General features: G+C 42.0%; 1 protein-coding gene across 1 annotated transcript in view; it reads left to right on the top strand.

Moving 5' to 3' along the window:
- Positions 1-23,782, top strand: part of LRP6 (LDL receptor related protein 6) — a 143,936-nt gene that overhangs the window by 3,030 nt on the left and 117,124 nt on the right. The window contains exon 2 of the mRNA XM_073621513.1: positions 12,621-13,014. Within this exon, the coding sequence (XP_073477614.1) occupies positions 12,621-13,014 (394 nt within the window). The remainder of the gene's footprint in view (positions 1-12,620; positions 13,015-23,782) is intronic.

The raw sequence follows: 23,782 nt of genomic DNA, 5'->3' as shown, positions 1-23,782 counted from the left end.
CTGCCATTGTTTACGTTGGCTTTTTCTCTCCCGTGATTACTCTAGAGTCCTTGGTAAAAGCACTCTTCCCACACAATTAGTTGGCGAGGTAATGGCTTTTACATAAACCACCAGTTGTTATGAATAATTTTTTTCCATGGTAACTAAAAATAGAATGATGTTTTCCCTTTTTTTTTTTTTTTTTTTTTTTTTTTATTATTATTATTATTATGCAAACCTTTTTGATTGTTTCCTTGGTCACGTGACTTTTTTGGGGTAATATTTGACTGTAAATTATATTGAAAAAGTATGTATTGAATAGTTGGCTACTACAGACACACGCATGTGAACGCAAAGTGAGTCCAAGAATAGATGATCTTTGGCAATTTTGATTTGAATGAAAAACGCAAGCTTTCTGAAAGTTCCTCAAAATCGTGGTTTGGGTTGTGAAAAGCTGCAAGTCAATGCCCCTTTTCTTTGTGTAGCTCGCCAGCAATGGAAAGGTTAAAAGTCACTGACAAAAGGCTCCTGCATTCCTGTATGATGTGGGAATGAAAACACTTTTCAGATGTCTGCTTAATTGTAAATGCTTCTACCAGAATTCGTCTTCCACTCAGATCTGTGCACGGGTGAATCTGATTAATCTTGCAGAAGGGAAACGGTTTGTTAAATTTGGAACCTATTACAGTTTTCCCCCCATTAGTGTGTGAAAGGGAAATTAAATCCTTTTTTTGATGAGCACTCTCTGGCTAACAATCAATGCAATTGCTATTTTTTAAAAAATATTTTTAGGGCACAAAGATAAAGAAATAGATTGTTTTGGAGATTGCCAAGTAACTTTTTACTGTTTCCTCCTTCTTTGTTTTCATTTATGCACTTTGTGGCCAACTAAAAAAAAAAAAAAAAAAAAAAAAGCTGTTTGATACAATTCCACATTCCCCAGTGAAGCCTATGATGTGATGCAATCATTGGGTATGAAATGTAAAATGATAGTAGATACATTGGTGTTGATCTTAAAGTGGCGTTCCACCCCAAAAAAAACATTTGGAGAAAATTTTTTTTTTTTTTTACTCACCTGTTGCTAGGGGGTCCCTCATAGTCTGCCTCCTTTGGTGCCTGGGCTCCTGACGTCATTTCCCTCGGCACAGGAATGAGATCACCTCTCCACCCTCCCTCTTGTCAATCATCTGGGACACGTAACTGGTCCCAGATGATTGCGGGGCCAGTGACGGCGCGCGGTTCGGCTCACGCATGCGCAGTGGGTGCCCGGCTGTAAAGCCACAGCTGGGCACCCACAGTTAAAATGCCGGCGCGGCGGAGGGGGGGGACGAGCGGGGCTTCGATTTCCCCCCCCCCCCCAATCGCTGGACCCTGGGACAGGTAAGTGTCCGATTAAAAGTCAGCAACTGCAATATTTGCAGCTGCTGACTTTTTTTTTTAATTTTTTTTTTTTTTTAATGGGAACCCCGCTTTAAAGAGGAAGTTCAGCCTGGGTGAAAAAAAAAGTCAGCAGCTACAAATACAGACTTTTAATATTAGGGCAATTACCTGTCCAGGGAGCCTGCGATGTCAGCTCCCCAGCCGATCTTCGGATCAACTTCCGGGTGCTTCCTGGTAACCAGGCCTCATTGCTAGTTCCCTACTGCGCATGTGTGAAGCACGCTGCGCTTTCTAATTGGTCCAGCGGCAGGGGAAAGGAGGAGGGGGGTCTAACTTCCAGGCGATCAGGCCGTAGCCCCCTGAAAGGTGCCAAACTCCGCTTAAAGAGGAGCTCCAGTACCATTTCCCCCCCCCCCCCCCAAATTAAATGAACTCGGCAGCTACAAATACTGTAGCCACTGACTTTTGATATAAGGACACTTACCTGTCCAGGGATCCAGCGCTTTTCTCACCCGAGCTTTTTGGGTGCTGGCATCTTAACTAAGGGAAACCGTCAGTGAAGCCTTGCGGCTTCCTACTGCACATGTGTGAATTGCACTGCGCTTTATTAATAGTTCCACAGTCTTCTGGGACCTGTGATGTGTCCCAGAAGGCTCTGGGGGAAGAAAAGGGGTGAATTTCTAGCTCAGATTGCCTCGGTGCATCTGAGCGGGAGCAGGTACATGTCAAAAACCAGATATCACCTCCTAAAAAGTGCCAAATGTGGCAGTGGAGGGGAGAGGCTGCAAACAAGCAGAGCTTCCCCCTTCCGCTTTAAGAACCAATTCAAGCACATGTAGAAAACAAAACAAGAAATCAAGGGCTTTGCACAGAGCAGCCCCAATCCTCCTATTCTGGGGTGCCCTGGCGGCACTCCTGGCTCCTCCCCTGCATTGAGTGCCCCCATGGGGACACTCATGCGGGGGCACTCATGTGGGCGCGCTCCCGAGTCCTGCTGCGTCCGTTGACACAGACAGCAAGATTCGGCCCCGCCCCTGGCTCCCGTGTCACTGGATTTTATGGACGGCAATGGCTCCTGCTGCTAACAATCTATCCAATGAGGACCAAAGACAGCGGCTGAAGCCACTGGGCTCCTTTTCGTCCCTCGAAAGTTCGGGTTCCGGTAAGTATTAGGGGGCAGCTGCACCACAGAAGGTTTTTCACTTTAATTCATAGAAGGCATTTAAGGTGAACAACCTCACCTTAATAACTCCTTTAAAGCTGATCTCCAGGTTTTAGTGATGTTTAAATAGTTAATTTGGACCACGCTGGTCTAAATGAACTATTTACTTCAGTAACACTTGCAGTGGCTGTCAGCACTGTATGCATACAGTATACAGTGCTGTGTTTTGGCAGCCAGGCAGGAACCTCCTGTTCTGCTCCCGCAACAAAATCTAGCCAGGCTGAGCGCTACCCAGCCATTCACAGGGAGCATTGTATTCTGTTACAAACGACCTTTGATGGCTGTCAAAATAACCGAACAGTAACTGCATTTGGCTGCAGTCACTGTTCAGCTGCCTTTTTTTTCTGCTCCTTTGATTTCTGAAAGATTTTGGTTCAGGTCTTGTCATCAGGGAATATTCAGAGGGATTGGCTAAAAGTCGAGCTGTGTTGTTGGCCAGCTTTAGTTGTACTTGTGTGGTTTGAATGCTAACTGCACCACAGACTAGCACAGCCATGCTTTTGGTGCCTATAGGCTTAAAATCCTTAAAGCGGGGGTCCACTTATCTATCGTTTTTTTTTTTTTTAGTTCATTCACAAACTTTTCTTCTCAGCATTACATACTGACATATTGTGTGTAATATGTCCGCCTGTGTCAGATTTTGTCGGAAAGAATAACTTATATTATTCACTGCAGGCGGTTTCCATCTTCATTGTGGGCATTTAAAGCCCACAAGCATTTATTTCCTGGATGTGGTGAATGCTGTGCTCCCAGCATTCACCGCTCGTTCCCGCACATGCTCAGTGGCATCCTAGGAAGCCTGAGACTAGCTCCCAGGAGTCTGGGAGAGGCTAGAAACATGCCTACTCCCACGGGAGGAGAACCAGGAAGTGCAAAGAAGAATAGAAAAATAAAAGGTAATTACGGCGATTTAAATTTTTTTAAACGGCATGTCAGCATCTAGGCAAGGAAGAGAATACATACAGATATTGTTCAAAATTTGGGTGGAACCCCGCTTTAAGACTGACTTTACACTTTTCACAGTAATGCACATGTGTAGGTGTAAATGGGCCAAAGTTTCTCTTTGTTTTTCACACTAAACTGCAGCACATCAATGTGAACTAGCTCCATAGGAAAGAATGGGACTGCTATTGAAAATAATGCATTTTCATGGTGCAAAATGCAAGTGTTTGAAAGCGTCCCTCAGGTTTTTCAAAACTAGGTGTTGTCAGTGTCGGGGATAGACTAATCTAGAGAGCTAGTGTTTCTAGAAAATTATAGCTGATGCCTCACCTTTTTTGTAATCAGTGGAAACTCATTCCCTGCCTTCACTTCCCAAAAATGCAGTCTGGAGTCCTAGATTGGGCTGATTGGCTCCTAAATAATACATTATGCTGTCTTCTACGGGTCAGCGTATGGCTGCTGTGTGGTAAACATGCTGCACTGTGCAGAAAATATACTAAAGCCGCTTGTTAACATCTGAAGAAACTTTCCTCCCATCTGCCTGCACTGTCAGTAATGAGCACGGTTCTGGGGAAAAGTGTGCAGCCTGCTTTTGTTAGGGTCACTCTGGGACAGACAGTATGAGGGATGCTTGCCAGTCTTTTCACAGCTTTTAACGGAGAATCTTCTTGCTCTATACAGCTTATGAATCTCGCCTGATGTTGTCCACACACCTGGAAGTCTTTATACGCCTTCACAGTGGCAGACTTCTTTAGAAACAAACAGCTAATAATTTTGATTTGTGAAACTCTCCAGGAATCTTTACAAAATCTATATTTATACAATTTTTCAGGCCTGAAAGTGGCGATTGTTTATTTAAAGTGTTTAACATGTAGCTGAAACCAAGGCTTGCAGACAGAAAAAGCTAATGGAATGCAGATGTGAGCTAGATACATAATGCCTGGGTTCTCTACTGGCCCTGTTGATTGTCAGGGACTCCGCCCGTCGTCCAGGGTTTACAGAATATATCTAACTCTGTAAACCAGAAAAACCCTTCTACATGTCTGGAACAAAAGGCTCCTAGCCTTTGTCTGCTCTTGAGATGCATTTGGATGGTGTCAAATGGTAAGCAACGTGAAACTTAAAGTGATTCTAAAAGCAAAAGGTGTTTTTTTTTTTTTTTTTTTCCCTTAATGCATTCAGTTAAAAAACCTTTTGGTGTAGATCTAGTCAACAAAGACCTACAAAATGTACAAAAAACACAACTTTCCTGGGTAGGAAAAAATAGCCACATTTAAAATGCAAACCCTCCCTAAAATATTATACTATTTTAGATCATTACCAATCCCAATAATTTTTTTTTTTTTTTTTTTTACACAATTAAATACAAAACTGAAAAAATTATATATGGAACTGAAAAAAACCCAGGGTGGCATTCTCCATTTTAACCACTCGAAAATCTGTGGGAGGAATGAATCTACCTGACATCAAGAATTATTATGCAACCTTATTGGATCAGATGAAGACAAACTATGGTTAAACATAGAAATAGAAGCCACCAAAAGACACGACTTCTACGCCTGCTGGCAATAGCTTACTCTATGCTTCCAAAGATTACCCATCTAATTTACTTAGTATCAAAGCTACACTAATAGCCTGGACGCACATACTTTCCAAAACTAAAGTCATCAAAAATTAAATTCATACTATCTATACCAACAGGAACATTTAATTATTGCAGAATACTCCTAAATGTTGATGAATGAATGGGTCAAGGAAGGATATCATCTTTTTATATAAATCTACCTTTGCAGTATAAAAAGATAATTTTAACCACTTACCGACCGGCTCCTGTACATATATGTTGGCACTTTGAAGATGGATATCTCAGTAACGGCAGCAGCTGCTGCCACAACCGAGGTATCCATCTTTACAGGAGCCGGTTCTGTGTATGATAATGGTGGTCTCTGCGGCGGGTTCGCTGTTATCGGCGGCGGGAGAGGTGCTAACCCGCTCTCCCGCGCCCTCCGCCGCTTACCGGAGCCGTCGGTAGCGGCAGAGGAGATCAGGACCTCTCACTGCTGAGGTATGGAGACGAGTGAGGCTAAGATGGCCGCCACCCATCTCCATACCATAGGAGGGCGGAAGCGACGTCATGATGTCAGCTCCGGCGATATGTCTTAAAGCAACCACATACGCGAGTAGCGCCCGCATATGAAACCGGTGGTCAAAACACACATGTGAGGTATCCCCGCGACCGTTATGCCCCGTACACACGGTCGGATTTTCCGACGGAAAATGTGTGATAGGACCTTGTTGTCGGAAATTCCGACCGTGTGTAGGCTCCATCACACATTTTCCATCGGATTTTCTGACACACAAAGTTTGAGAGCAGGATATAAAATTTTCCGACAACAAAATCCGTTGCCGGAAATTCCGATCTTGTGTACACAAATCCGACGGACAAAGTGCCACGCATGCTCAGAATAAATAAAGAGATGAAAGGCCTCTGCCCCGTTTATAGTCCCGACGTACGTGTTTTACGTCACCGCGTTTAGAACGATCGTATTTTCCGACAACTTTGTGTGACCGTGTGTATGCAAGACAAGTTTGAGCCAACATCCGTCGGAAAAAATCCTAGGATTTTGTTGTTGGAATGTCCGAACAAAGTCCGACTGTGTGTACGGGGCAGTAGAGCGAGAGCAATAATTCTAGGCCTAGCCCTAGACCTCCTCTGTAGCGCAAAACATGCAACCTGTAGAATTTTTTAAACGTCGCCTATGGAGATTTTTAAGGGTAAAAGTTTGACTCCATTCCACGAGCGGGCGCAATTTTTGAAGCGTGACATGTTTGGTATGAATTTACTTGGCGTAACATATTTCACAATATAAAAAAAAATTGGGCTAACTTTACAGTTTGTCTTTTTTTTTATTCAGAAAAATGAATTTTTTCCAAAAAAAGTGCGCTTATAAGACCTGCGCAAATGCAGTGCAAAAAAAAGTATTTCAATGACCGCCATTTTATTCTCTAGGGTAAAAAAACAATATATAATGTTTGGGGATTCTAAGAAATTTTCTAGCAAAAAAACCTGTTTTAAACATGTAAACACCTAAAATCCAAAAGGAGGCTGGTCCTTAAGTGGTTAAACTAGGGAAGTACACCCGTTTAAAAGAGTTCAATCCCAATAATCATATAGAAATCTCCAATAATGTGGCAAATTCTTACTCAACATAATCAAAAAAATAAAGGGAATTTCCTTTTTATATAAACTACTAACTACCCAAACAATATTTAAAAACACACACGTGATTAAATGGGAGAAAGACTTCGCTCAAGAATTCTCTTGGGACCAATGGGGAAAAAAGCCATTCATATATCCAGTAAATCTTCTGCGTGTATCGAACACTGGGATAATGCACAAAAAATACCGAATAGATGGTATTTGACCCCATATACAGTGGGGACGGAAAGTATTCAGACCCCCTTAAATTTTTCACTCTTTATTATATTTTGCAGCCATTTGCTAAAATCATTTAAGCTCATATTTTTTCCTCATTAATGTACACACAGCACCCCATATCCCATCCTAGAGCATCCAACTACTTAACAGTGTAACTTATCCTTAAATTTAAAGTACCGTCAAGCCGTATATGTGCATATCTTTTTTTTGAACCCAACTATTTAGTAAATTTGGTGGCCTGTCCATGCCTACAATTTGAACCCATTAGGGGTAGACTGGTACAGGTTATCGAGTATTTTATACTTGCGCAAAACCTTTTTAAATCAATGTAACCATGCTGGATACATATGACTATAAAGTAAATGACAATTTGTATTGTTAATAACTTTCAATAAAAATATATTGTTTAAAAAAAAAAGTCTATCTAAATATAAACAATTCATCAATAAAAAAACAATAATAGAGGTGAAAAACCTTTTTGGGGTGCAGCTTCCCCCCTAGCCCATACTTGCCCAAGCCCCATCTCAGTCCAGGTATGTGCACAAGAGCAGCAACTCTCCCAGGTCTTTGCCTCCTCATTGGCTGAGACACAGCAGCAGGGGCCAATGGCTGTCGATCGCAACCAGTGAGAAGGGAGCGTGGTGGGACCAAGCCATGCTGGGTGGAGCCAAGTCACGCTTCTTATAGACACACGGAGGTGGCTTGGGAGCAAGCATGCACAAGAGCCTCCATAGCACGTGGCTTGCTATGGGGGCACTTGGCAAGGGGGAGGGGACCTGAGAAGAGGAGGATAGACTGCTCTGTGCAAAACCATTGGACAGCGCAAGAAAGTATAAACGTGTCTATTATTTAAAAAAAAAAAAAAAAAAAAGCATTAGCTTTTGCTATCACTGTTAATATGTTGGTTGTTTGATTTGATTTTATTGTTTTTTAATCTGTTATTTATTCTATGTAGTATTTTATTAGGATAATATGGCTCATTACAGTACAGTATAAATTTCATTTTATTTAGTATTAATTGCTGCTGTTAGTAATTTTGTTTTTGTGTTGTCTTTGAATGTAACTGTATTTTAGTAATTTCCCTTTGGAATTAATAAAGTATTCTAAATCTGAATATCACTTTTAAAGTGGTATTAAACCCAAAACAAAAAATTTCAAATATTGGACCTTTACCAATCACACCTCCAGTATTAGAGTGCCCCCACTCTGGATGATTGAGAACGGGGGCACCTTTTGGAAGCAGCATTGTCAGTCTGGGGGAGTGTTTGATCCACTAGCAGATTTTGATACACTAAAGATACTTTCACACTCAGACCTCCAGAGTGTTAGCAGTAAAGCGCCAGTAGTTTTATGGGCGCTGTGGGAGCGGGGTGCTTTAACCTCTAAAGTAGGGGTTGACGAGCTGAAAAGCGCCGCTGCCGAAGTGCTTTGCAGGCGGTTCGGCAGAGCTGTCCATTGATTTCAATGGGAAGGGGCAGTTTAGGAGCGGTGTATACACTGCTGCTGTACCGCCCCAAAGATGCTGCTTGCAGGACTTTTTTTTTCCCCTCCTGCAAGCGCACCGCCCCAGTGTGAAAGCACTCGGGCTTTCACTCTGGGGCTGCAGAAGAGGCAGTTTACAGGCACTTTTCAGGTGCTATTTTTAGTGCTAAAATGCCTTCAATGTGAAAGGGGTCTAAGAAATTGAAAGCAAACTTCAGCTAAAATTTATCACAAAAGAAACAAACTTGTTGCTGTAACTGCACCTGCAGGAAAAGAAAATGCAGCCATCACATCTAAGAATTGGTAAACTGCAATATAATAGGTGTTTTCTGCCATTCATAGCATCACACTTTTACCACGCGCTCGCTGGTGTGTGTTGTGAAGGAACAGTGTATTGTGGTGTTTACTTATTTTGTAATTTTTTTTTTCTTCAATGCACACCACCACAATGCATTGGTGTGAAATGCACTAGTAGGACATAAGGCAGGGACTTCATTAGGAAAGGCTGCCCAGCACAGCCCAACCTATATAGTGTGAATTGGCCCAAAAAAATATAGGCACTAGAGCCCTGGCTTCAAATCCGCTGAAGACCTTTTTGCATAGTGTGCAGTGCCTGCTGCAAAAACTAGATGGAGAAAAATACAGTTTTAGCAAACAAGTCCATTGAGTATTGTATGACTATATAATCACATTGGAAGGTGAGCTCCTTTGGTGTGTTGGGGATTGGTACGCTCTGTACATTGTAAAAAAAATCTGAAGCAATTCCATCTAGTTATCTGGGTTACCCTCTTATTTCAATGCAAATGGCATAACATTGCACTATAGATTGTATACTGCTATTTTGCCTTTTTTTTTTTTTCTACTACATATATTTGGTAAAAAAAAAAAAAATCCCAATAAGGCTACTTTCACCCTGGGGCGGGGGGGCATTGGTGGTAAAGCGCAGCTTGTTTTAGCACTAGAGGTGTTTTTCGGCTGCTAGCGGGGCGCTTTTAAGCCCCGCTAGTGGCTGAGGAAAGGTTGAAGGCGCCGCTGCCAATTGATTTCATTGGCAGGGGCCATTTAGGAGCTGGATATACACCGCTCCCGCACTGCCTCAAAGATGCAGGACTTTTTTTTTTTTTTTTCCCTGTCCTGCAAGCGCACTGCCCCAGTGTGAAAGCACTCGGGCTTTTACACTGGGGAGGCATGAGAGGCACTTTGCAGGCGTTATTTTTAGTGCTAAAACACCTGAAAAGTGCCCCAGTGTGAAAGGTGTCTAAACGTATATTAATTGGTTTGCTAAAAAGTTATAGTGTTTACAAACTATGGGATACATACTGGAATTTTTTTTTTTATCCCTTTCAGGCCTATTTCTGACATTTTGTTGCTTACAAGATAAAATTCGTATTTTTTGCTAGAAAATTACTTAGAACCCCCAAACATTTGTATATAATTTTTTTTTTTTTTTTTGTAGCAGAGAATCTAGAGAATAAAATGACAATCGTTGCAATATTTTATCTCACTTTATTTGTGCAGCGGTCTTTTAAACGCATTTTTTTTTGGGAAAAGTAAATACCTAATGTGTCATGCTTTGAAATTGCCCACACTCGTGGAATGGCAACAAACGACAGTACCAAAAAAAAAAAAAAAATCTCCATAGGCGGCACTTAAAAAGTTATCAGGTTAAAGTTACAGAGGAGGTCTGGTGCTAGAATTATTGCTCTCGCTTTGACGATCATGGCGATACCTCACATGTGTGATTTGAACACCGTTTACATATGCGGGCACGACTTACGTGTGTGTTTTTTTTTATTTGTTGCGCAAGCTCACGATAGCGCTTAAATTTTATTTATTTTACATGATCTCTTTTAAAATAATTTTGATCACTTTTAATGCTGTCACAAGGAATGTAAACATCCCTTGTGACATAATACGTGGTAATAGGTACTCTTTATGGTGAGATCGGGGTCTAAAAGACCCCAAATCCCTCCTTTTGCACTTAAAAGTATTCAGATCGCCAAAAACGGCGATTCTAAATACTGTTTAATTCTTCTTTTTTTTAAATTTAATTTTTTTTTAAATCGCCGCCATTGGCATCTGAGTAAACCGGAAGTGACATTGTGACGTCGCTTCTGTGTTTACACATAGGAGACTGGAAGGAAGCCGTTTCCGGCTTCCTTCTAGTCTCACTCTAGCCAGCGGAAGTGCCGAATCGTGGATCAGGCACTGATCCACCGTGGGACAGGAGGCTAAGGAAGGGGTGGGGGGGAGAGAATGTCCCTTCTTGCTCCTCCCGAGATTTTAGCCACTTCGATTGTTACCCCCAAAAAGCCGACCGCCCGCTCTAAAAAAACAGTAATGGGATGATGCCTGCAGCTGCAGGCATCATCCCGGTATAACCCCTTAAAGCCGAGGCCGCATATGTGCATACGGTCGGCCCTAAGAGGTTAAAATAGTAATAACGGCCATCAACGACTTTTGGCGTGACTGCGATATTGTGGAGGACAGTATGACCCTAACTGACACTTTGTGGGAACCAGGGACACTAATAGTAATAAGTGCTAAAAATATACACTGTCACTGTAGTAACGACCCTACCTGGGGAAGAAGTTGCACATCTAGGGCGATCAAAGGGTTCAATGTGTGCCCAACCAGTGTTTTTGTGTATACTATGTGCTGCTCTCACTAAGGGGTTGTGCTGGTTTTTATTCCCTGCTCTGCAGGGAAACAAAAATAGGCACATCCCCGCTGACAGGACAGAGCTCTACCTTCTTTACATAGACAGAGCTCTGTCCAGTGTCTCCTCTCGTCCATCAGTGGGTGCTGGCGGTCATCCATTGGCTGTCACCCGCTGATCGGCATCTGCTGTGACTAATCACAGCAGAAGTGGAGTAGGCCCCCAACCCGGAAGAACAGTATTGTGTGTGTATATTTTTATTTATTATTATTTCGCCCAGTACTATTCTGTGGTTTCTAATCGCAGAGCTGCTTGGATCTTAATTTGTTTTGCTGGCAGGGCTGTGAAATATGTGGATTAGTTTATCCCCGCACCAGACCTGTGCTCTTGAAAAAACAGGTACAGTTATGACCTGCTGATGAGGTGTTGCTGTTGATTGTTAGGAATTCTTCCACATGTGTACAGCTGTTTGACAAACTGTTTTTCCCCGGTATCAATTTGCATTTAGGTGTCTGTTTATGAAGCAGTGAAAAAACTTCACTGCTTCGTTCACAGAGGAGATCGTTCTCCTCTGGATGCCAGTTTATGAAGCTTTATAGATTACCTCTCCTTTGGAGAAGTGAAGTGATCTACAAACGGTTCAAACAGTGGAGAACAGCCCCTGATTCTGGAATCTTGTGAGACTTTGAGATTCAGTGAATTTCTGGTACTGTAAACACTGAGGTGTCCGTTTTTATTAAGCAGTGATAAATTATCACTGCTCAGTACACAGACCGCATAGTTAATGCTAATAAAATAGTCTCCTCCCCCCCCCTGCATAATATACACACACGACAGGGGGACATGGTTACTTTCTTGGGGTGTCTGATCGAAGTAGAAGGAAGTTAATAATCTTCCTTGTCCCCCCCAGACTCTGAGCTGGTGAATCGGGGAGTGTGAATTCTGACACAGATCGCCAGTGAAGTGCTGAGATCGCAGCTTCATAAACTGGCTATTTCTGTGTCAGTCAGTGAGGATTCTCAGTGTGTGGAGATCATCGGAGGGGGAACATGTTCTCCCCCGATTATCTCTGTTTCATAAAGCGTTTATGGACTGTGATCAGTGGCGATCCTCGCTGTTCACGGTTTCATAAACGGACACCTTAGTATGTAGTGACATTTATTTATTTTAATGTTTTAAAGAAATTGTGCTGTCTGACCGGCCCACCCTTCTTCTCCAGCAGTAGTCAGCAATTATATGGATTGGGTAATTGCCTTCTCACATCCAAGTTTTTTAGAATTAGATTTATACAGAATGCTGTCATTCAAAAGCCTCATTTTGACCCAGAAATACCTAAGGTAACCAATCACTTTTGGTTGACATTTTCAGTGAATGAAATCTAGCGAGTCACTAAGAACTTACCACCCAAAAAGTGCCACAATGGTTGCCTATTTCCATTAATTAAATTCTGTTTTCTACTTTTGCATTAATTCTCAGTTTTAAGAGTCTAACTGACTTCTCTGATTCCATTTTCTTAGCGTCTCCATTGCTGTTATATGCCAACCGGCGTGACCTGCGGTTGGTGGACGCTGGAGGAACAAAGGGGAACTCGACTGTGGTGGTCAGCGGCCTGGAGGATGCAGCAGCTGTGGACTTTGTATTTTCCCGAGGCTTAATTTATTGGAGTGATGTGAGTGAAGAAGCAATAAAGAGGATTGATTTCAACAAAACTGTGAGCAATCAGGATGTTGTCATATCGGGACTGGTATCGCCAGATGGACTGGCTTGTGACTGGTTGGGAGAGAAACTGTATTGGACAGACTCCGAAACCAATAGGATAGAAGTCTCAAACTTGGATGGCTCTTTACGGAAAGTAATATTCTGGCAAGAACTGGATCAACCACGAGCAATTGCTCTGGATCCTACCAGAGGGTGAGTGAAGCTTTACATACATACATTTTTTTTTTTTTTTTTAAATCAAGTTCTTTACTTTTATAACCCAGTTTTATCAAGCTTTATACTTGTATAACCTAGAAAATGAAGAGGTTACTAAAGTTATGAAAATTCTCGTACTACATGGTAAAACTTCGAAAGTGATGTGTTGAGTTGCAATGTATTCTTTTGTTTCTGAGCATGCGTGGTCTTGCTCTTCTGATTTCTTTGGTACAAATACTGTACTGACTTAACGAAAATCGTCTGATCTGATATCGTACTAGAAAATGTTTTGTGTTTGTCCCTTTGGATAATTTCGGATAAACTGTTGTGACCGGCTGTCGAAAGCTGTGTACTTATGATCAGATTATCCTACGATCACTCTGAAAGCTGTATTTTCCGCTTGACTTTCTGATCGCGTGTACTAGGCTTAATGCTGGCTATACACTGTACAGAGATTGTGCAATCAGATCGTATAATCTGCTTTAGATTTACCTAAACTGTGTGATATGAGGGCAGCCCTAAGCAATCAATTTTAATATATATCAAATCGGGCAGGTCTTTAGGCTCACTATAGATGAACGTTGGTCAGTTCAGCAGGGACCGGCTGCATTTCTATCCATCTATGGCCTTTCCCGTTTGAGAGGAGTGGACCTAGTGATCAAATACTCTTAAATGGAAATATTGGAAAATTTATGTTCGATCAGCTCATGCATGCAGCCAATCTTCACAGTGGTGTAGTGGTAGCACTCTCGCCTAGCAGTAAGAAGGGTCGCTGGTTCGAATCCCAACCATGACACTACCTGCCTGGAGTTTGCATGTTCTCCCTGTATCTGCGTGGGTTTCCTCCGGGTACTCCGGTTTCCTCCCACACTCCAAAGACATGCTGGTAGGCTAATTGGATCCTGTCTAAATTGTCACTAGTATGTATGAATGTGAGTTAGGGACCTTAGATTGTAAGCTCCTTGAGGGTAGGGACTGATGTGAATGTACAATGTATATGTAAAGCGCTGCGTAAATTGACGGCGCTATACAAGTACCTGAAATAAATAAAATAAATAAATCTTCCCCAGTGCTGATCAGTGTATTCTGGCAGCGGAGTCCTGCTGCCAGAATGCTATAGCAAAGCGGATGGGATTCCTTCATCCACCTCAAATGTGTGGATAGTAGAATCCAGTTTTGTTTTTTTGTTTTTATCAGCAGACTGGCTTATCAAGACAAAAACAAATCCTCTCTGGCTAGCTTTAAACTGCATAGTTGATGGTAAAGCTAAGGTAGAATGTACAATCAGACTGTATAGTGTATGGTTAGCTTAAAACCTTTTTTTTTTATCTGCTTCTTTATGTTATGCACATGTTTCTAGATTGGGGAGTGTTCTTAGTGTCTTCATAGATGTTGGCCAGGCTGCAGAACGTTCTTGTCTTTCAGTGCATGTGTGGTCAAGATGGAGTATATTCTTGATTGTGTGTGGCCTGGCCTGTTCTGATGTTTGAACATCACTTATGTGCTTCTGATTATGACAGCTCCACTATACTCCTTCCTCCCTTTTTTTTTTTTTTTTTTTTTTTTCGTGTAGCCTACAAATACAGTGATCATTCTCAGTTTTGGATTTTTTTTTTTTTTTTTTTTTTTTTTTTTTTTTTATCCAGTGTCAGATTTGGGGCTGAAGTTACTTGGCATTAGATGCAGGCGTTAATCCAGAGGTCTGCTTTCTATTTACTTGCAGAAACGATGAATATTTTTCTTTGATGCGCAGCCAGGTGTACACAGCAGCGTGCAATCAGATGCTGAGTGCTGCCAAAGCTCCGAGCCTCATCACATGCAGACAAATTAATTGGGTTCTTTTTCTTTGGGCCTCCAGGGAAGATAACTATGTCATGATAAAATGCTATGTCTCTTGCTTTTCCTGCAGGATCCCATGTATCAGTTTTGTATCTCTTGAATTTTTTAGTCTTCTGTCAGCTGGGGAATCCTGGTGTTTTACTGCAGGTTTCTTAAATGTTGTCTCAATATCCCTTATGCAACAATATTTGTCACCTGTATGAATACTCTGACCAAAATTAGAATGTGGATTTAAGGATCTGATCTTATGCAGGGAAAGTCATATAAAATTTTCAGTAAAAGGTGATATCTGTTTTGCTCCTTAGCATTCTCAAATATACGTTACAAAAAAAAAAATAAATAAAAAGTATGCAGCTGGTTCAATCATTTGTGTAGATCAGTGGTTCTCAACTCGTTCCTCAAGTACCCCCTACAGGCCATGTTTTGGGAATTTCTCTTAGGCTACTTACACACTGGGCCGCGCTCTACTGTCATTTTAGCTGCGCTATTTGGCTGATAGGGGGCGCTTTTAACCCCCACTAGCGGTTGAAAAAGGGTTAAAGCTGCCCGAAAAGCGCCACTGCAGAGCCGCTTTGCCAGCGCCGCCCCATTGATTTCAATAGGCAGGGGCGCTTTAGGAGCAGTGTATATAGTGCTGCAAAGATGCTGCTTGCAGGACTTTTTTTTTACTGTCCTGCAAGCGCACACCGATCCAGTGTGAAAGCACTCGGGCTTTCACACTGGAGAGACAGGAGAGGTTTTTTACAGGTGCTATTTTCAGCGCTGTAGTGCCTGTAAAGTGCCTCAGTGTGAAAGTAGCCTTAAAACGTTTAACCCCCCCCCCCCCTTTTCATGTCACCTAGTCACAGTGCCTCCCCATCCCCCTCCTGCTGCGGGAATACCCAGTATATTTTTACACTATCCATTTTGTCTCCTAATACAGTAATCCCCCCCCCACCCCACCCCTCGCTGTTTTATATAAAAAAAAAAAAATCCTTCTTTACCGTATCTCACAGCGGCTCCTGGCAGTCTCTGCTCCTCGTGTCCCGCTGACGTCAGTGGGGAAACCTCAGTACCCCTCGCTGCTTCTGTCAGAAGGGCAGAGAGGAGACACAGCCGTATACATGAGCGCTGGGAGCCGCCGTGAAATACGGTGAAGGAAGAATTTTTTTATTTAAAACTGACGGGGCACTGTATAAAGAGACAGAACGGATAGTGTAATTGTGTGAAAGTGGGTTAACAACCACTTTAAATAAAATAGCTGTCCTAAATACCAAGCCATTGACTCTGAGCGCCTGTGCAAGATGAAGGAAAACCTGCAAACATGGCCTGTTTGGGGGTACTTGAGGACAGGATTGAGAACCACCAGTGTAAATGAAGCCAAAACTTTGAAATGTTCTTTCCTTTATTGCCCTTGAAGGTCACATTATCCTTGTTTTCACCTGATGGGCTAGACCAAATGTTCTATTTTTTGTTCTTCAATGCAAAGTGCTTTATGCCAATGCTAGATCGCTTTATCTGAACAACCCCCTCCCCCCCCTCCCCTCCCCGAAGTGATTGAAGCTGCATTCTAAACATTATTGGTCCTGTGTGCAAAATGATGTGCTTTATGACCCGTACACACGATCCAAAAATCGGATGACAGATCGTCCGTTTTTTTTCTTTTTTGACATGCTAGTCTCATATCGAAAATGGAGAGGTTACTTAAGTCACAAATTCTCGTATGACAGAATATAAAATCGGAAGTGATGTCATGTAGTGTCATTCTGTTGTATTTTCAAATGACAACTGTACTGACGAAAATTGTACGATCTGGTATCGTATGAGAAATTTTCATGTTTATTCCATCGGATAATATCAGATGAACTGTCGTGATCGGCTCTTGAAAGATCAGTACTAACAAACCGATTATCATACGATCGCTTCGAAAGTAGTATTTTTCATCCAATTTTTGGATCGTGTGTACGGGCCATTAGTTTGCCAGGCTTCACAACTATGAGTTGCAGTCACTCCATAGTCCACTCTGGCTCAATTTGTTTGGCATGTCACTGCAGCTTACCACAACACACGGATGGGAACATGCAATGTGTTGTGGTGCCCTGCCATATTACAGACCTAAATATTTTATTTTATTCATAAAATTATTTTTTTATCTTTTATTTTGTGCTATGGCATTTAAAATGAATGGGCATCTCAGACATCGTAATTTTAGGGCAAAGGATGGTATGAAACAGCGGTGGACTCTTTGTGTGCCCCATGAAATCTCCCCCATACTTCTAATCCACATGAGGCTGTAAGATGAGGAAGTTCCATCCTGTGTTCTAACAGTGCTCGGCTCTGACTGTGCGCTCCACAGGGAGCTAATGAACTGCATAAGTAGGTTTATGTTGGAGGTATGAGGTTAGTGGTACAGTAAATAGAAGTACCATTTGCTTAATTCCTTGCTGAGCTCATTGCAAAGTTTGGTGGGGAGGGAAGGGGGGTGGAGTGGGCACTATCTGAGACACATGGCTTTCTTAATTACAGAACTCTTCTGATTAAAAGCCATGCTTGGAGAATGGAAAGGATACACTGCTTAGCTGAAAGCTGTACAGCTGCTTGCTTGTGGTCTTCCTGAACGGATGGTCCCCCTCCCCCAATGTTTGTATTATTCCATGGCACTTCCCCCAGAGCTTGCAAGTCAATAAGAGGCTCTGCTGCTCACCCTGGGAAGCCTCGGAGCTGTGAATCACTTCTAAAAATGTGGTTGTAATGAACCATATTTTAATTGAATCAAATAGACTAAGCAGGCACCTGGTATGAGTTTACGAATCAAAGCTATTAGTATATGGATTATACATGGTTTTGTAAATCTTATAAGGAAATCTAGGAAATTGTTCCTGTAGGTTATTTATATGATTTAAGGTGTGTGTGTGTTTTTTTTTTTTTTTTTTTTTTTGTTTTTATGTAAACTTGTGCAGATCAAATTAGCATTTTTTTGATGGAAAAAAAAATTCTACTACCTTTTTGTAGGGTTGGCTCACCTTCTTTTTTTTTTTTTTTTTTTTTCCCCTCCACCCTCTTGTTTGTGTGTTTTACAAACCTTTTGCTGCAATATAAATGCATGCTGCTGCACCCTTTTTTTTTTTTTTTTCCCCCACTGTAACTAGTTAGTAGTGTGAACTACGATATTTGGAAAACATTGATCTTACTCTGCATGCATTCAGGATGTGTTTGAAAAATGCACCCAAAGTCATCTGGTGTGAACAGGCCTAGTGAAATGATGTCAGATTGATCTATAGGTCTGGAGATACAGTAAAGACCGCTTTAGACTTATTTTTGTTCAGGTTATAACATATCTTTCAATGATCTTCAGTAAGATTCAAGGATAAGTTCACCTTTAAAAAAAAAAAAAAAAAAAACTCATCTTTTTGCAAGAAAAAAAAAACGTGCATTTATTATTTTGTTTATTGGGAGCCTGGAAAGCATTGCACCCACAATCAGCAGATGAGGGGTGCAATGCCAGGCTCTTGCAGACACTACCACAGCACTGTGGTAATTCATTAAGAACTACAAGCCTACAGCTGCAAAGACTTTTGGACCTTGTCGTTTTTCTATCCACAGAACACTGAATGAATGAAGCGGGCAGGCAGAGCCCCACACGGCCACGTTCTTTTCTGATTGTGGCAGTGTGGGGGGAGAAGATCCCCGCCGCCTGTCACAACGGGGAGCCAGGTGGGTGCGGGGGCCGGTGGATTAGTAACCTGGTACACCCTGAATATGGGTGTAACCTGTTACAAAGGGTGAACTTATCCTGTAGGCCAGATTCATGCTGCTCAATGCTAGTTATTGACACATTTTGAGACACATTGGTAATGTGCATTAAATTATATATTTTTAGGAGGGCATCTCATTATTTCAGAGGAGGCCCCCTAGACATGTTGGTACATTAAAGAAGGCACCTGTCCCTTCAGAATACCACAGAGCATGGGAGGTAAAACACATAGTGATGCAATGTTGGGGAAAAAATAAGTCTGGTGCATTCTTTGGTCTGTACATGCATGTTGAGAGCCCATAGAAAATGAACAGGTCTATGGAATCTTACCAGTTTGACTGGGCCACTAATCTGGTTGCTAATGATTACACGATTGGTCTATGCAGATCCCCATTGCTCTTTCTATTGGCATATTAAATAAACAAAGTAATTGCGAAATTTATAAAGAGGTCTTTCCTGATTCAGCCAAAAACTCAATATTAGTTTGCTTGGTCATGTTAATATGTGCAGCTGTATTAAAAAAAATATCTTCTACCTGCTGAGATCAGCCCAAGGTACTTATTATGCAAAGATTTCTCCCAGCACATCTTACAACTAGTTGTTGGGATATGAGTCAAGATTGTATCAGGAGAGTGGTGATGGAAGCCCCTTGTGTACGTACTTAATTTTTTTTTTTTTTTTCTTTGGTGAAATTTTCAACCTTTTATGAACTTCATGGATTGGCTAAAGCAATTTAGTTTCCATAACTGCAGTTGATTTTAGGGGACAGTTTAGGGGGAACACTGCTCTCTAGATTGTTTAAAAAATTCAGTGATCTCTTTTGTATAGGCTTGTACTAGCGCTCTCTACAGAATGTTGTAACTGCAGCAAGCTTTATGGTTGGTACTTGTGCAATACGGGTCTAGATTCTCACACTTTTTGAGTGGCTTTTCCTGCAAAAGAAAGGGGGAAAAAAAGATTTGGATAGATAAAACATATCACTTCAAATACCTTTTGGGCTGGGAGCAGTATGGTGTGCCATAAATGTTTGACCTTTTTCATAGAACATTTGGGCCACAGCTGCCCTTGTTTCACGTGGCTGCCCCAAGTTGTTCCCTTTTCTGCCAAGAGTGATTTTGACAGCCTATAAGCCAATGGAACACTGCCCCAACATATCGGTGCTGGATTCTGTTCTGTATCCACTGCCTGAATCAAAGTTAAAGCTTTTACCTGTCTCTGCCATGCAGTGTGATTCCTCCCCACTAGCACATATGTGACCGTTTCCTGTATTGATGTAAGTGACAATGAAGGAAACGGCATCATTCAGTGAGGGATGCAGGCTTCCAACACTCTTGAATATGTCCGATGTGACCTTCTGCCAGAGGCGTGGCAATTTTTTTTTTTTTTTTTTTCCATTTTTGTAGCCACTAGTTGTATCCATCCTGTGGTTTTGTTAGCCAAATGCTGTTCATTACTGTCATGGCAGGAGAGTGAAAAGCCTGGTATGTCTAATTGCTAGTTCTGGTAAGGTTACAAACAAGATAGGGTCTGTAGGTTTGTTCTTAAAAAAAAAAAAAAAAAAAAAAAAGTACCTGTTCTGACTTACAGATTCAACTTAAGTGTAGCTCCAGCCAAAAACTATTTTTAAGCTTTTTGGATAGCATAGGGAAGGGTTAACACCCCTGTAAGGTTTGTTTTGCTGTCTGTGCCCCTGTTCAGAAGATTTCACCTCACTTTCTGTCCCAATGACAATTGGATTTTTAAAATATTGGGTCCTTGTGGAAACAAGGATTGGTGATAAAGCATCAGTGGAGGTACCCTTTTCCCATTATGACTCTTACAGGAGTGAATTTCCCTTCCTAGGGGTAGATTTCCTCTCACTTCCTATTGTCTCCCTCCATTTGTAAGGTTAGTCCACGTGTGTGTTTGTTTTTTTTTTTAAGGCTTTTATTCTTTTATTGACCCTCATAAATAAATCATTATGGCAAATAAAAATCACTTTAACTTGGTACTTATACTCGCCAATTCTTACCATTTTTGTTCCTAGTATTACTTTTGTTAATGCATAATAGGCTGGTTAGATATGGCTATTCTTGTATGGAAGTATCTCTGAATTTATAATGGTTTAGGGCCAGTTGGTGTGTGTGTGTGTTTTTTTTTTTTTTTTGGGACTGCGACATTGCGGCGGACAATATGGACAGCTAACTGACACTTTTCTTTGGGGATCAGTGCGAAAACAAAAATACACTGTCACTGTACTAATGACACTGACAGGGTTGTTCAAAGGGTTAAATGGGCTCATAGGGAATGCTTTCTAACTGTGGGGGGGGGGGATGCTTTGACTGGGGAAAGACAGAGATCCGTGTGCTTGCTTAACAAACACAAGATCCTCAATCTTCCCCTATACCTGATGGTCTGCCTTGTTTACATAGATCGCCATTCTGCCTCTCCTGAGAATGATCGCTGGGTGCTGATTGGCTTCCACTGTGTCCAATCAAAGCGGGAGCGGGTCGTCGTCGGCGCATACCCCAGAACCGGTGCACGAAATTGCACATACAGGTATATGATTTAACGCAGGAGGTGCCGCGTGGGGTGGTCCAGAAGAGGCTAAGAACGAAAATAATTAGGCCTGAAATATAGTTAAAAGCTTCCAACAGGCAGAGACCCTGGAGAATAAAGGACTGGTAAAAGAAAATATAAAAGATGAGGGTTTTGCCAAGCACACAAATATCCAACATGTCAAGCCTTATAATAGTGTGCACCTGTGAAACAATGTGGAAAATTATTAGGTACCCAAGTTTATCAAACAGCAATTTAAAAGCCTATAGTTTACAGTTACCCTAGAATTATTGCTGTCACTTCAGCGTGCACAGAAACATGTTAACATGTATAGCACAAATGATGTTTTCATGTGTCAAACATGCTTGGGGGATCAATGTGAGCATTTTTTTTACTATAACAGGTTCTCCCTAATGCCTCTCCTTCACTCTACTGTGGTGTGCAGATCGCAAATGTACTGGTGGGTTCACGGAAGCAATTGGTTTGTTAGCCTGGAGTGTGTGTACACACAAGCACAGATCAGCTTCTGTGCTTTGGTAAGTTTAGAACAGGGAAGAAAAGTCACTGACAGGATCAGATACAGTGCCTTGAAAAAGTATTTATGCCCCTTGACCATTTGTCATGTTACAAGCAAAAACCGTAAATGTCTTTTATTTGGATTTTATGCGATGGACCAACACTATGTGACACATAATTGTGAAGTGGAAGGAAAATGATTTTCAATATTTTTTAATAAATTATCTGAAAAGTGTTTAATGCATTTGTATTCAGCCCCCCTGAGTCAATACTTTGTAGAACCACCTTCCACTGCAATTACAACTGCAAATCTTTTTGTGGATGTCTCTACCAGCTTTGCAAATCTAGAGTGACATTTTTGCCCATTCTTCTTTGCCAAATACCTCCAAGCTCTGTCAGATTATATGGATGAACAGCAATTCTCAAGTCTTGCCACAGATTCTCAATTGGATTTAGGTCTGGACCATTCTAACACATGAATATACTTTGATATAAACCATTCCATTGTAGCTCTGGCTGTATGTTTAGGGTCGTTGACCTGCTGTAAAGTGAACACCCCAGTCCCAAGTCTTTTTTGCAGACTCTAAGATTTGTTTTCTTCTAAGATTGCCCTGTATTTGGCTCCATCCATTCCCATCAACTCTGACTAGCTTCCCTGTCCCTGCTGAAGAAAAAAAAAACCTGCAAGACAATAGCATAATGTGCTAGTACATTATGAAATGCCTTAGAGCGAAGCCCCTGCAGCGGCGCCCAGTCAACACTCTGGGGGCTGACATGTTCCCTCTTCCCTCTTCCGTGTTCGCGGGCTCCAGCGCTGTGAGTGGGCGGAGCTGGGATGACGTCACTCCAGCACATGCGCACAGGAGCTGTCCATTCTGGCAAGGAGATCTGAAGTTCTGACAAGATACGCCGCATCTTCAGAAGGCATGTGCCACTGACGGCGGCTGCATGCAGGGTAAATATCTCCTAAACCGCGTGTGCAGGTTTAGGAGATATTCATTTTACCTACAGGTAAGCCTTATTCTATGTAAAAACCAAGCGGGCAATACAACCGCTTTTAAGTGTGGTAAAATGGCTGGTAATTCTGCCTTTTTAAATTTGTCTGTGCCTCCCTGCTTGTGCTATTAGCTTTGTTTCCAGCTCTCTGTGGACTATAGAAGGCCTCCACCTATATTGTAGAGGGCAACAGAAAGGGATTTGTAGTCCTTTTCCAGGGTCACAATGCTGTTCCTCCATAGATGCAGCAAGTGTTGTCCCCTTAGGACAGGAAGTGTGGTACTGGCAGGATCATCAGGTAGAAATTAGTTTATTATTGGGTTTTTGTTTAGTGGGTTTTGTACAGTTGCCAGGTCCTTGTTCCAACTGAGTGTGCATTTACAGCTGAGCTGTCTTGTTCCAATTGGAATCTGAGAGAATTCAGTCTAGATTGTGCATTAGAGATCCTGGTAACAAAAGCCATTAGTGGGACTTTCTGTAGTTACACGTTCATGTAAAGCTGGTGGCTCTTTTTTTTTTTTTGTGGGGGGAGGTGCTGAGCCTGGGCTAGTCCCATGGTGGAATGCTTTTGAACTTGAGTTGCAAAATACAAAGCATGAAATGGAGCATGTGTTGATGTACAGCTGAGAGCTGTGCTGATGTGCCTGTATTCTCACATTCCATCCCCCCTCCTCTGTCCCCACCATCACTGGCCAGCCTGCTGCTCCTTGGCACATGCTGACTTGTTTTGTAAATGGTAGTTGTCTTGGCTGGAAGAAGCATAAAAATCAAGAAAACCAAAGTGAAGTCAGAACTCCTGATCTGCATATTTGGATAGTACTAAAGTCAGTTGATTCAGCATGACCGCTGACTTGACTATTCTAAACAAAAGTAGAGGTCGGCAATGGCAGCTAGCTTTCTTAAAGCAGATCTCTACCCATGTCTGTGTCCATTAAGTCAGCAGCTACAAAAAGTGTAGCTGCTGACGTTTAATAGACACTCGCCTGTCCTACGGTCCAGCGATGCGGCTGCCCGAAGCCTCTCTTCTCTCTGCGGCCCCGGCTTTGCAAGTGTGGGTACCTAGCTGTGACAGCTTGCTGCTTCACAGCTGGGTGCACACTGCGCATGCGCAGGTTGCGCTGTGCTTTCTGAATGGTCGGGCAA

The sequence above is a fragment of the Aquarana catesbeiana genome, linkage group LG03 (genome assembly GCF_042186555.1).
Source record: "Aquarana catesbeiana isolate 2022-GZ linkage group LG03, ASM4218655v1, whole genome shotgun sequence".
Lineage (NCBI taxonomy): Eukaryota > Metazoa > Chordata > Amphibia > Anura > Ranidae > Aquarana > Aquarana catesbeiana.
This window is presented reverse-complemented; position numbering and strand designations above follow the sequence as displayed.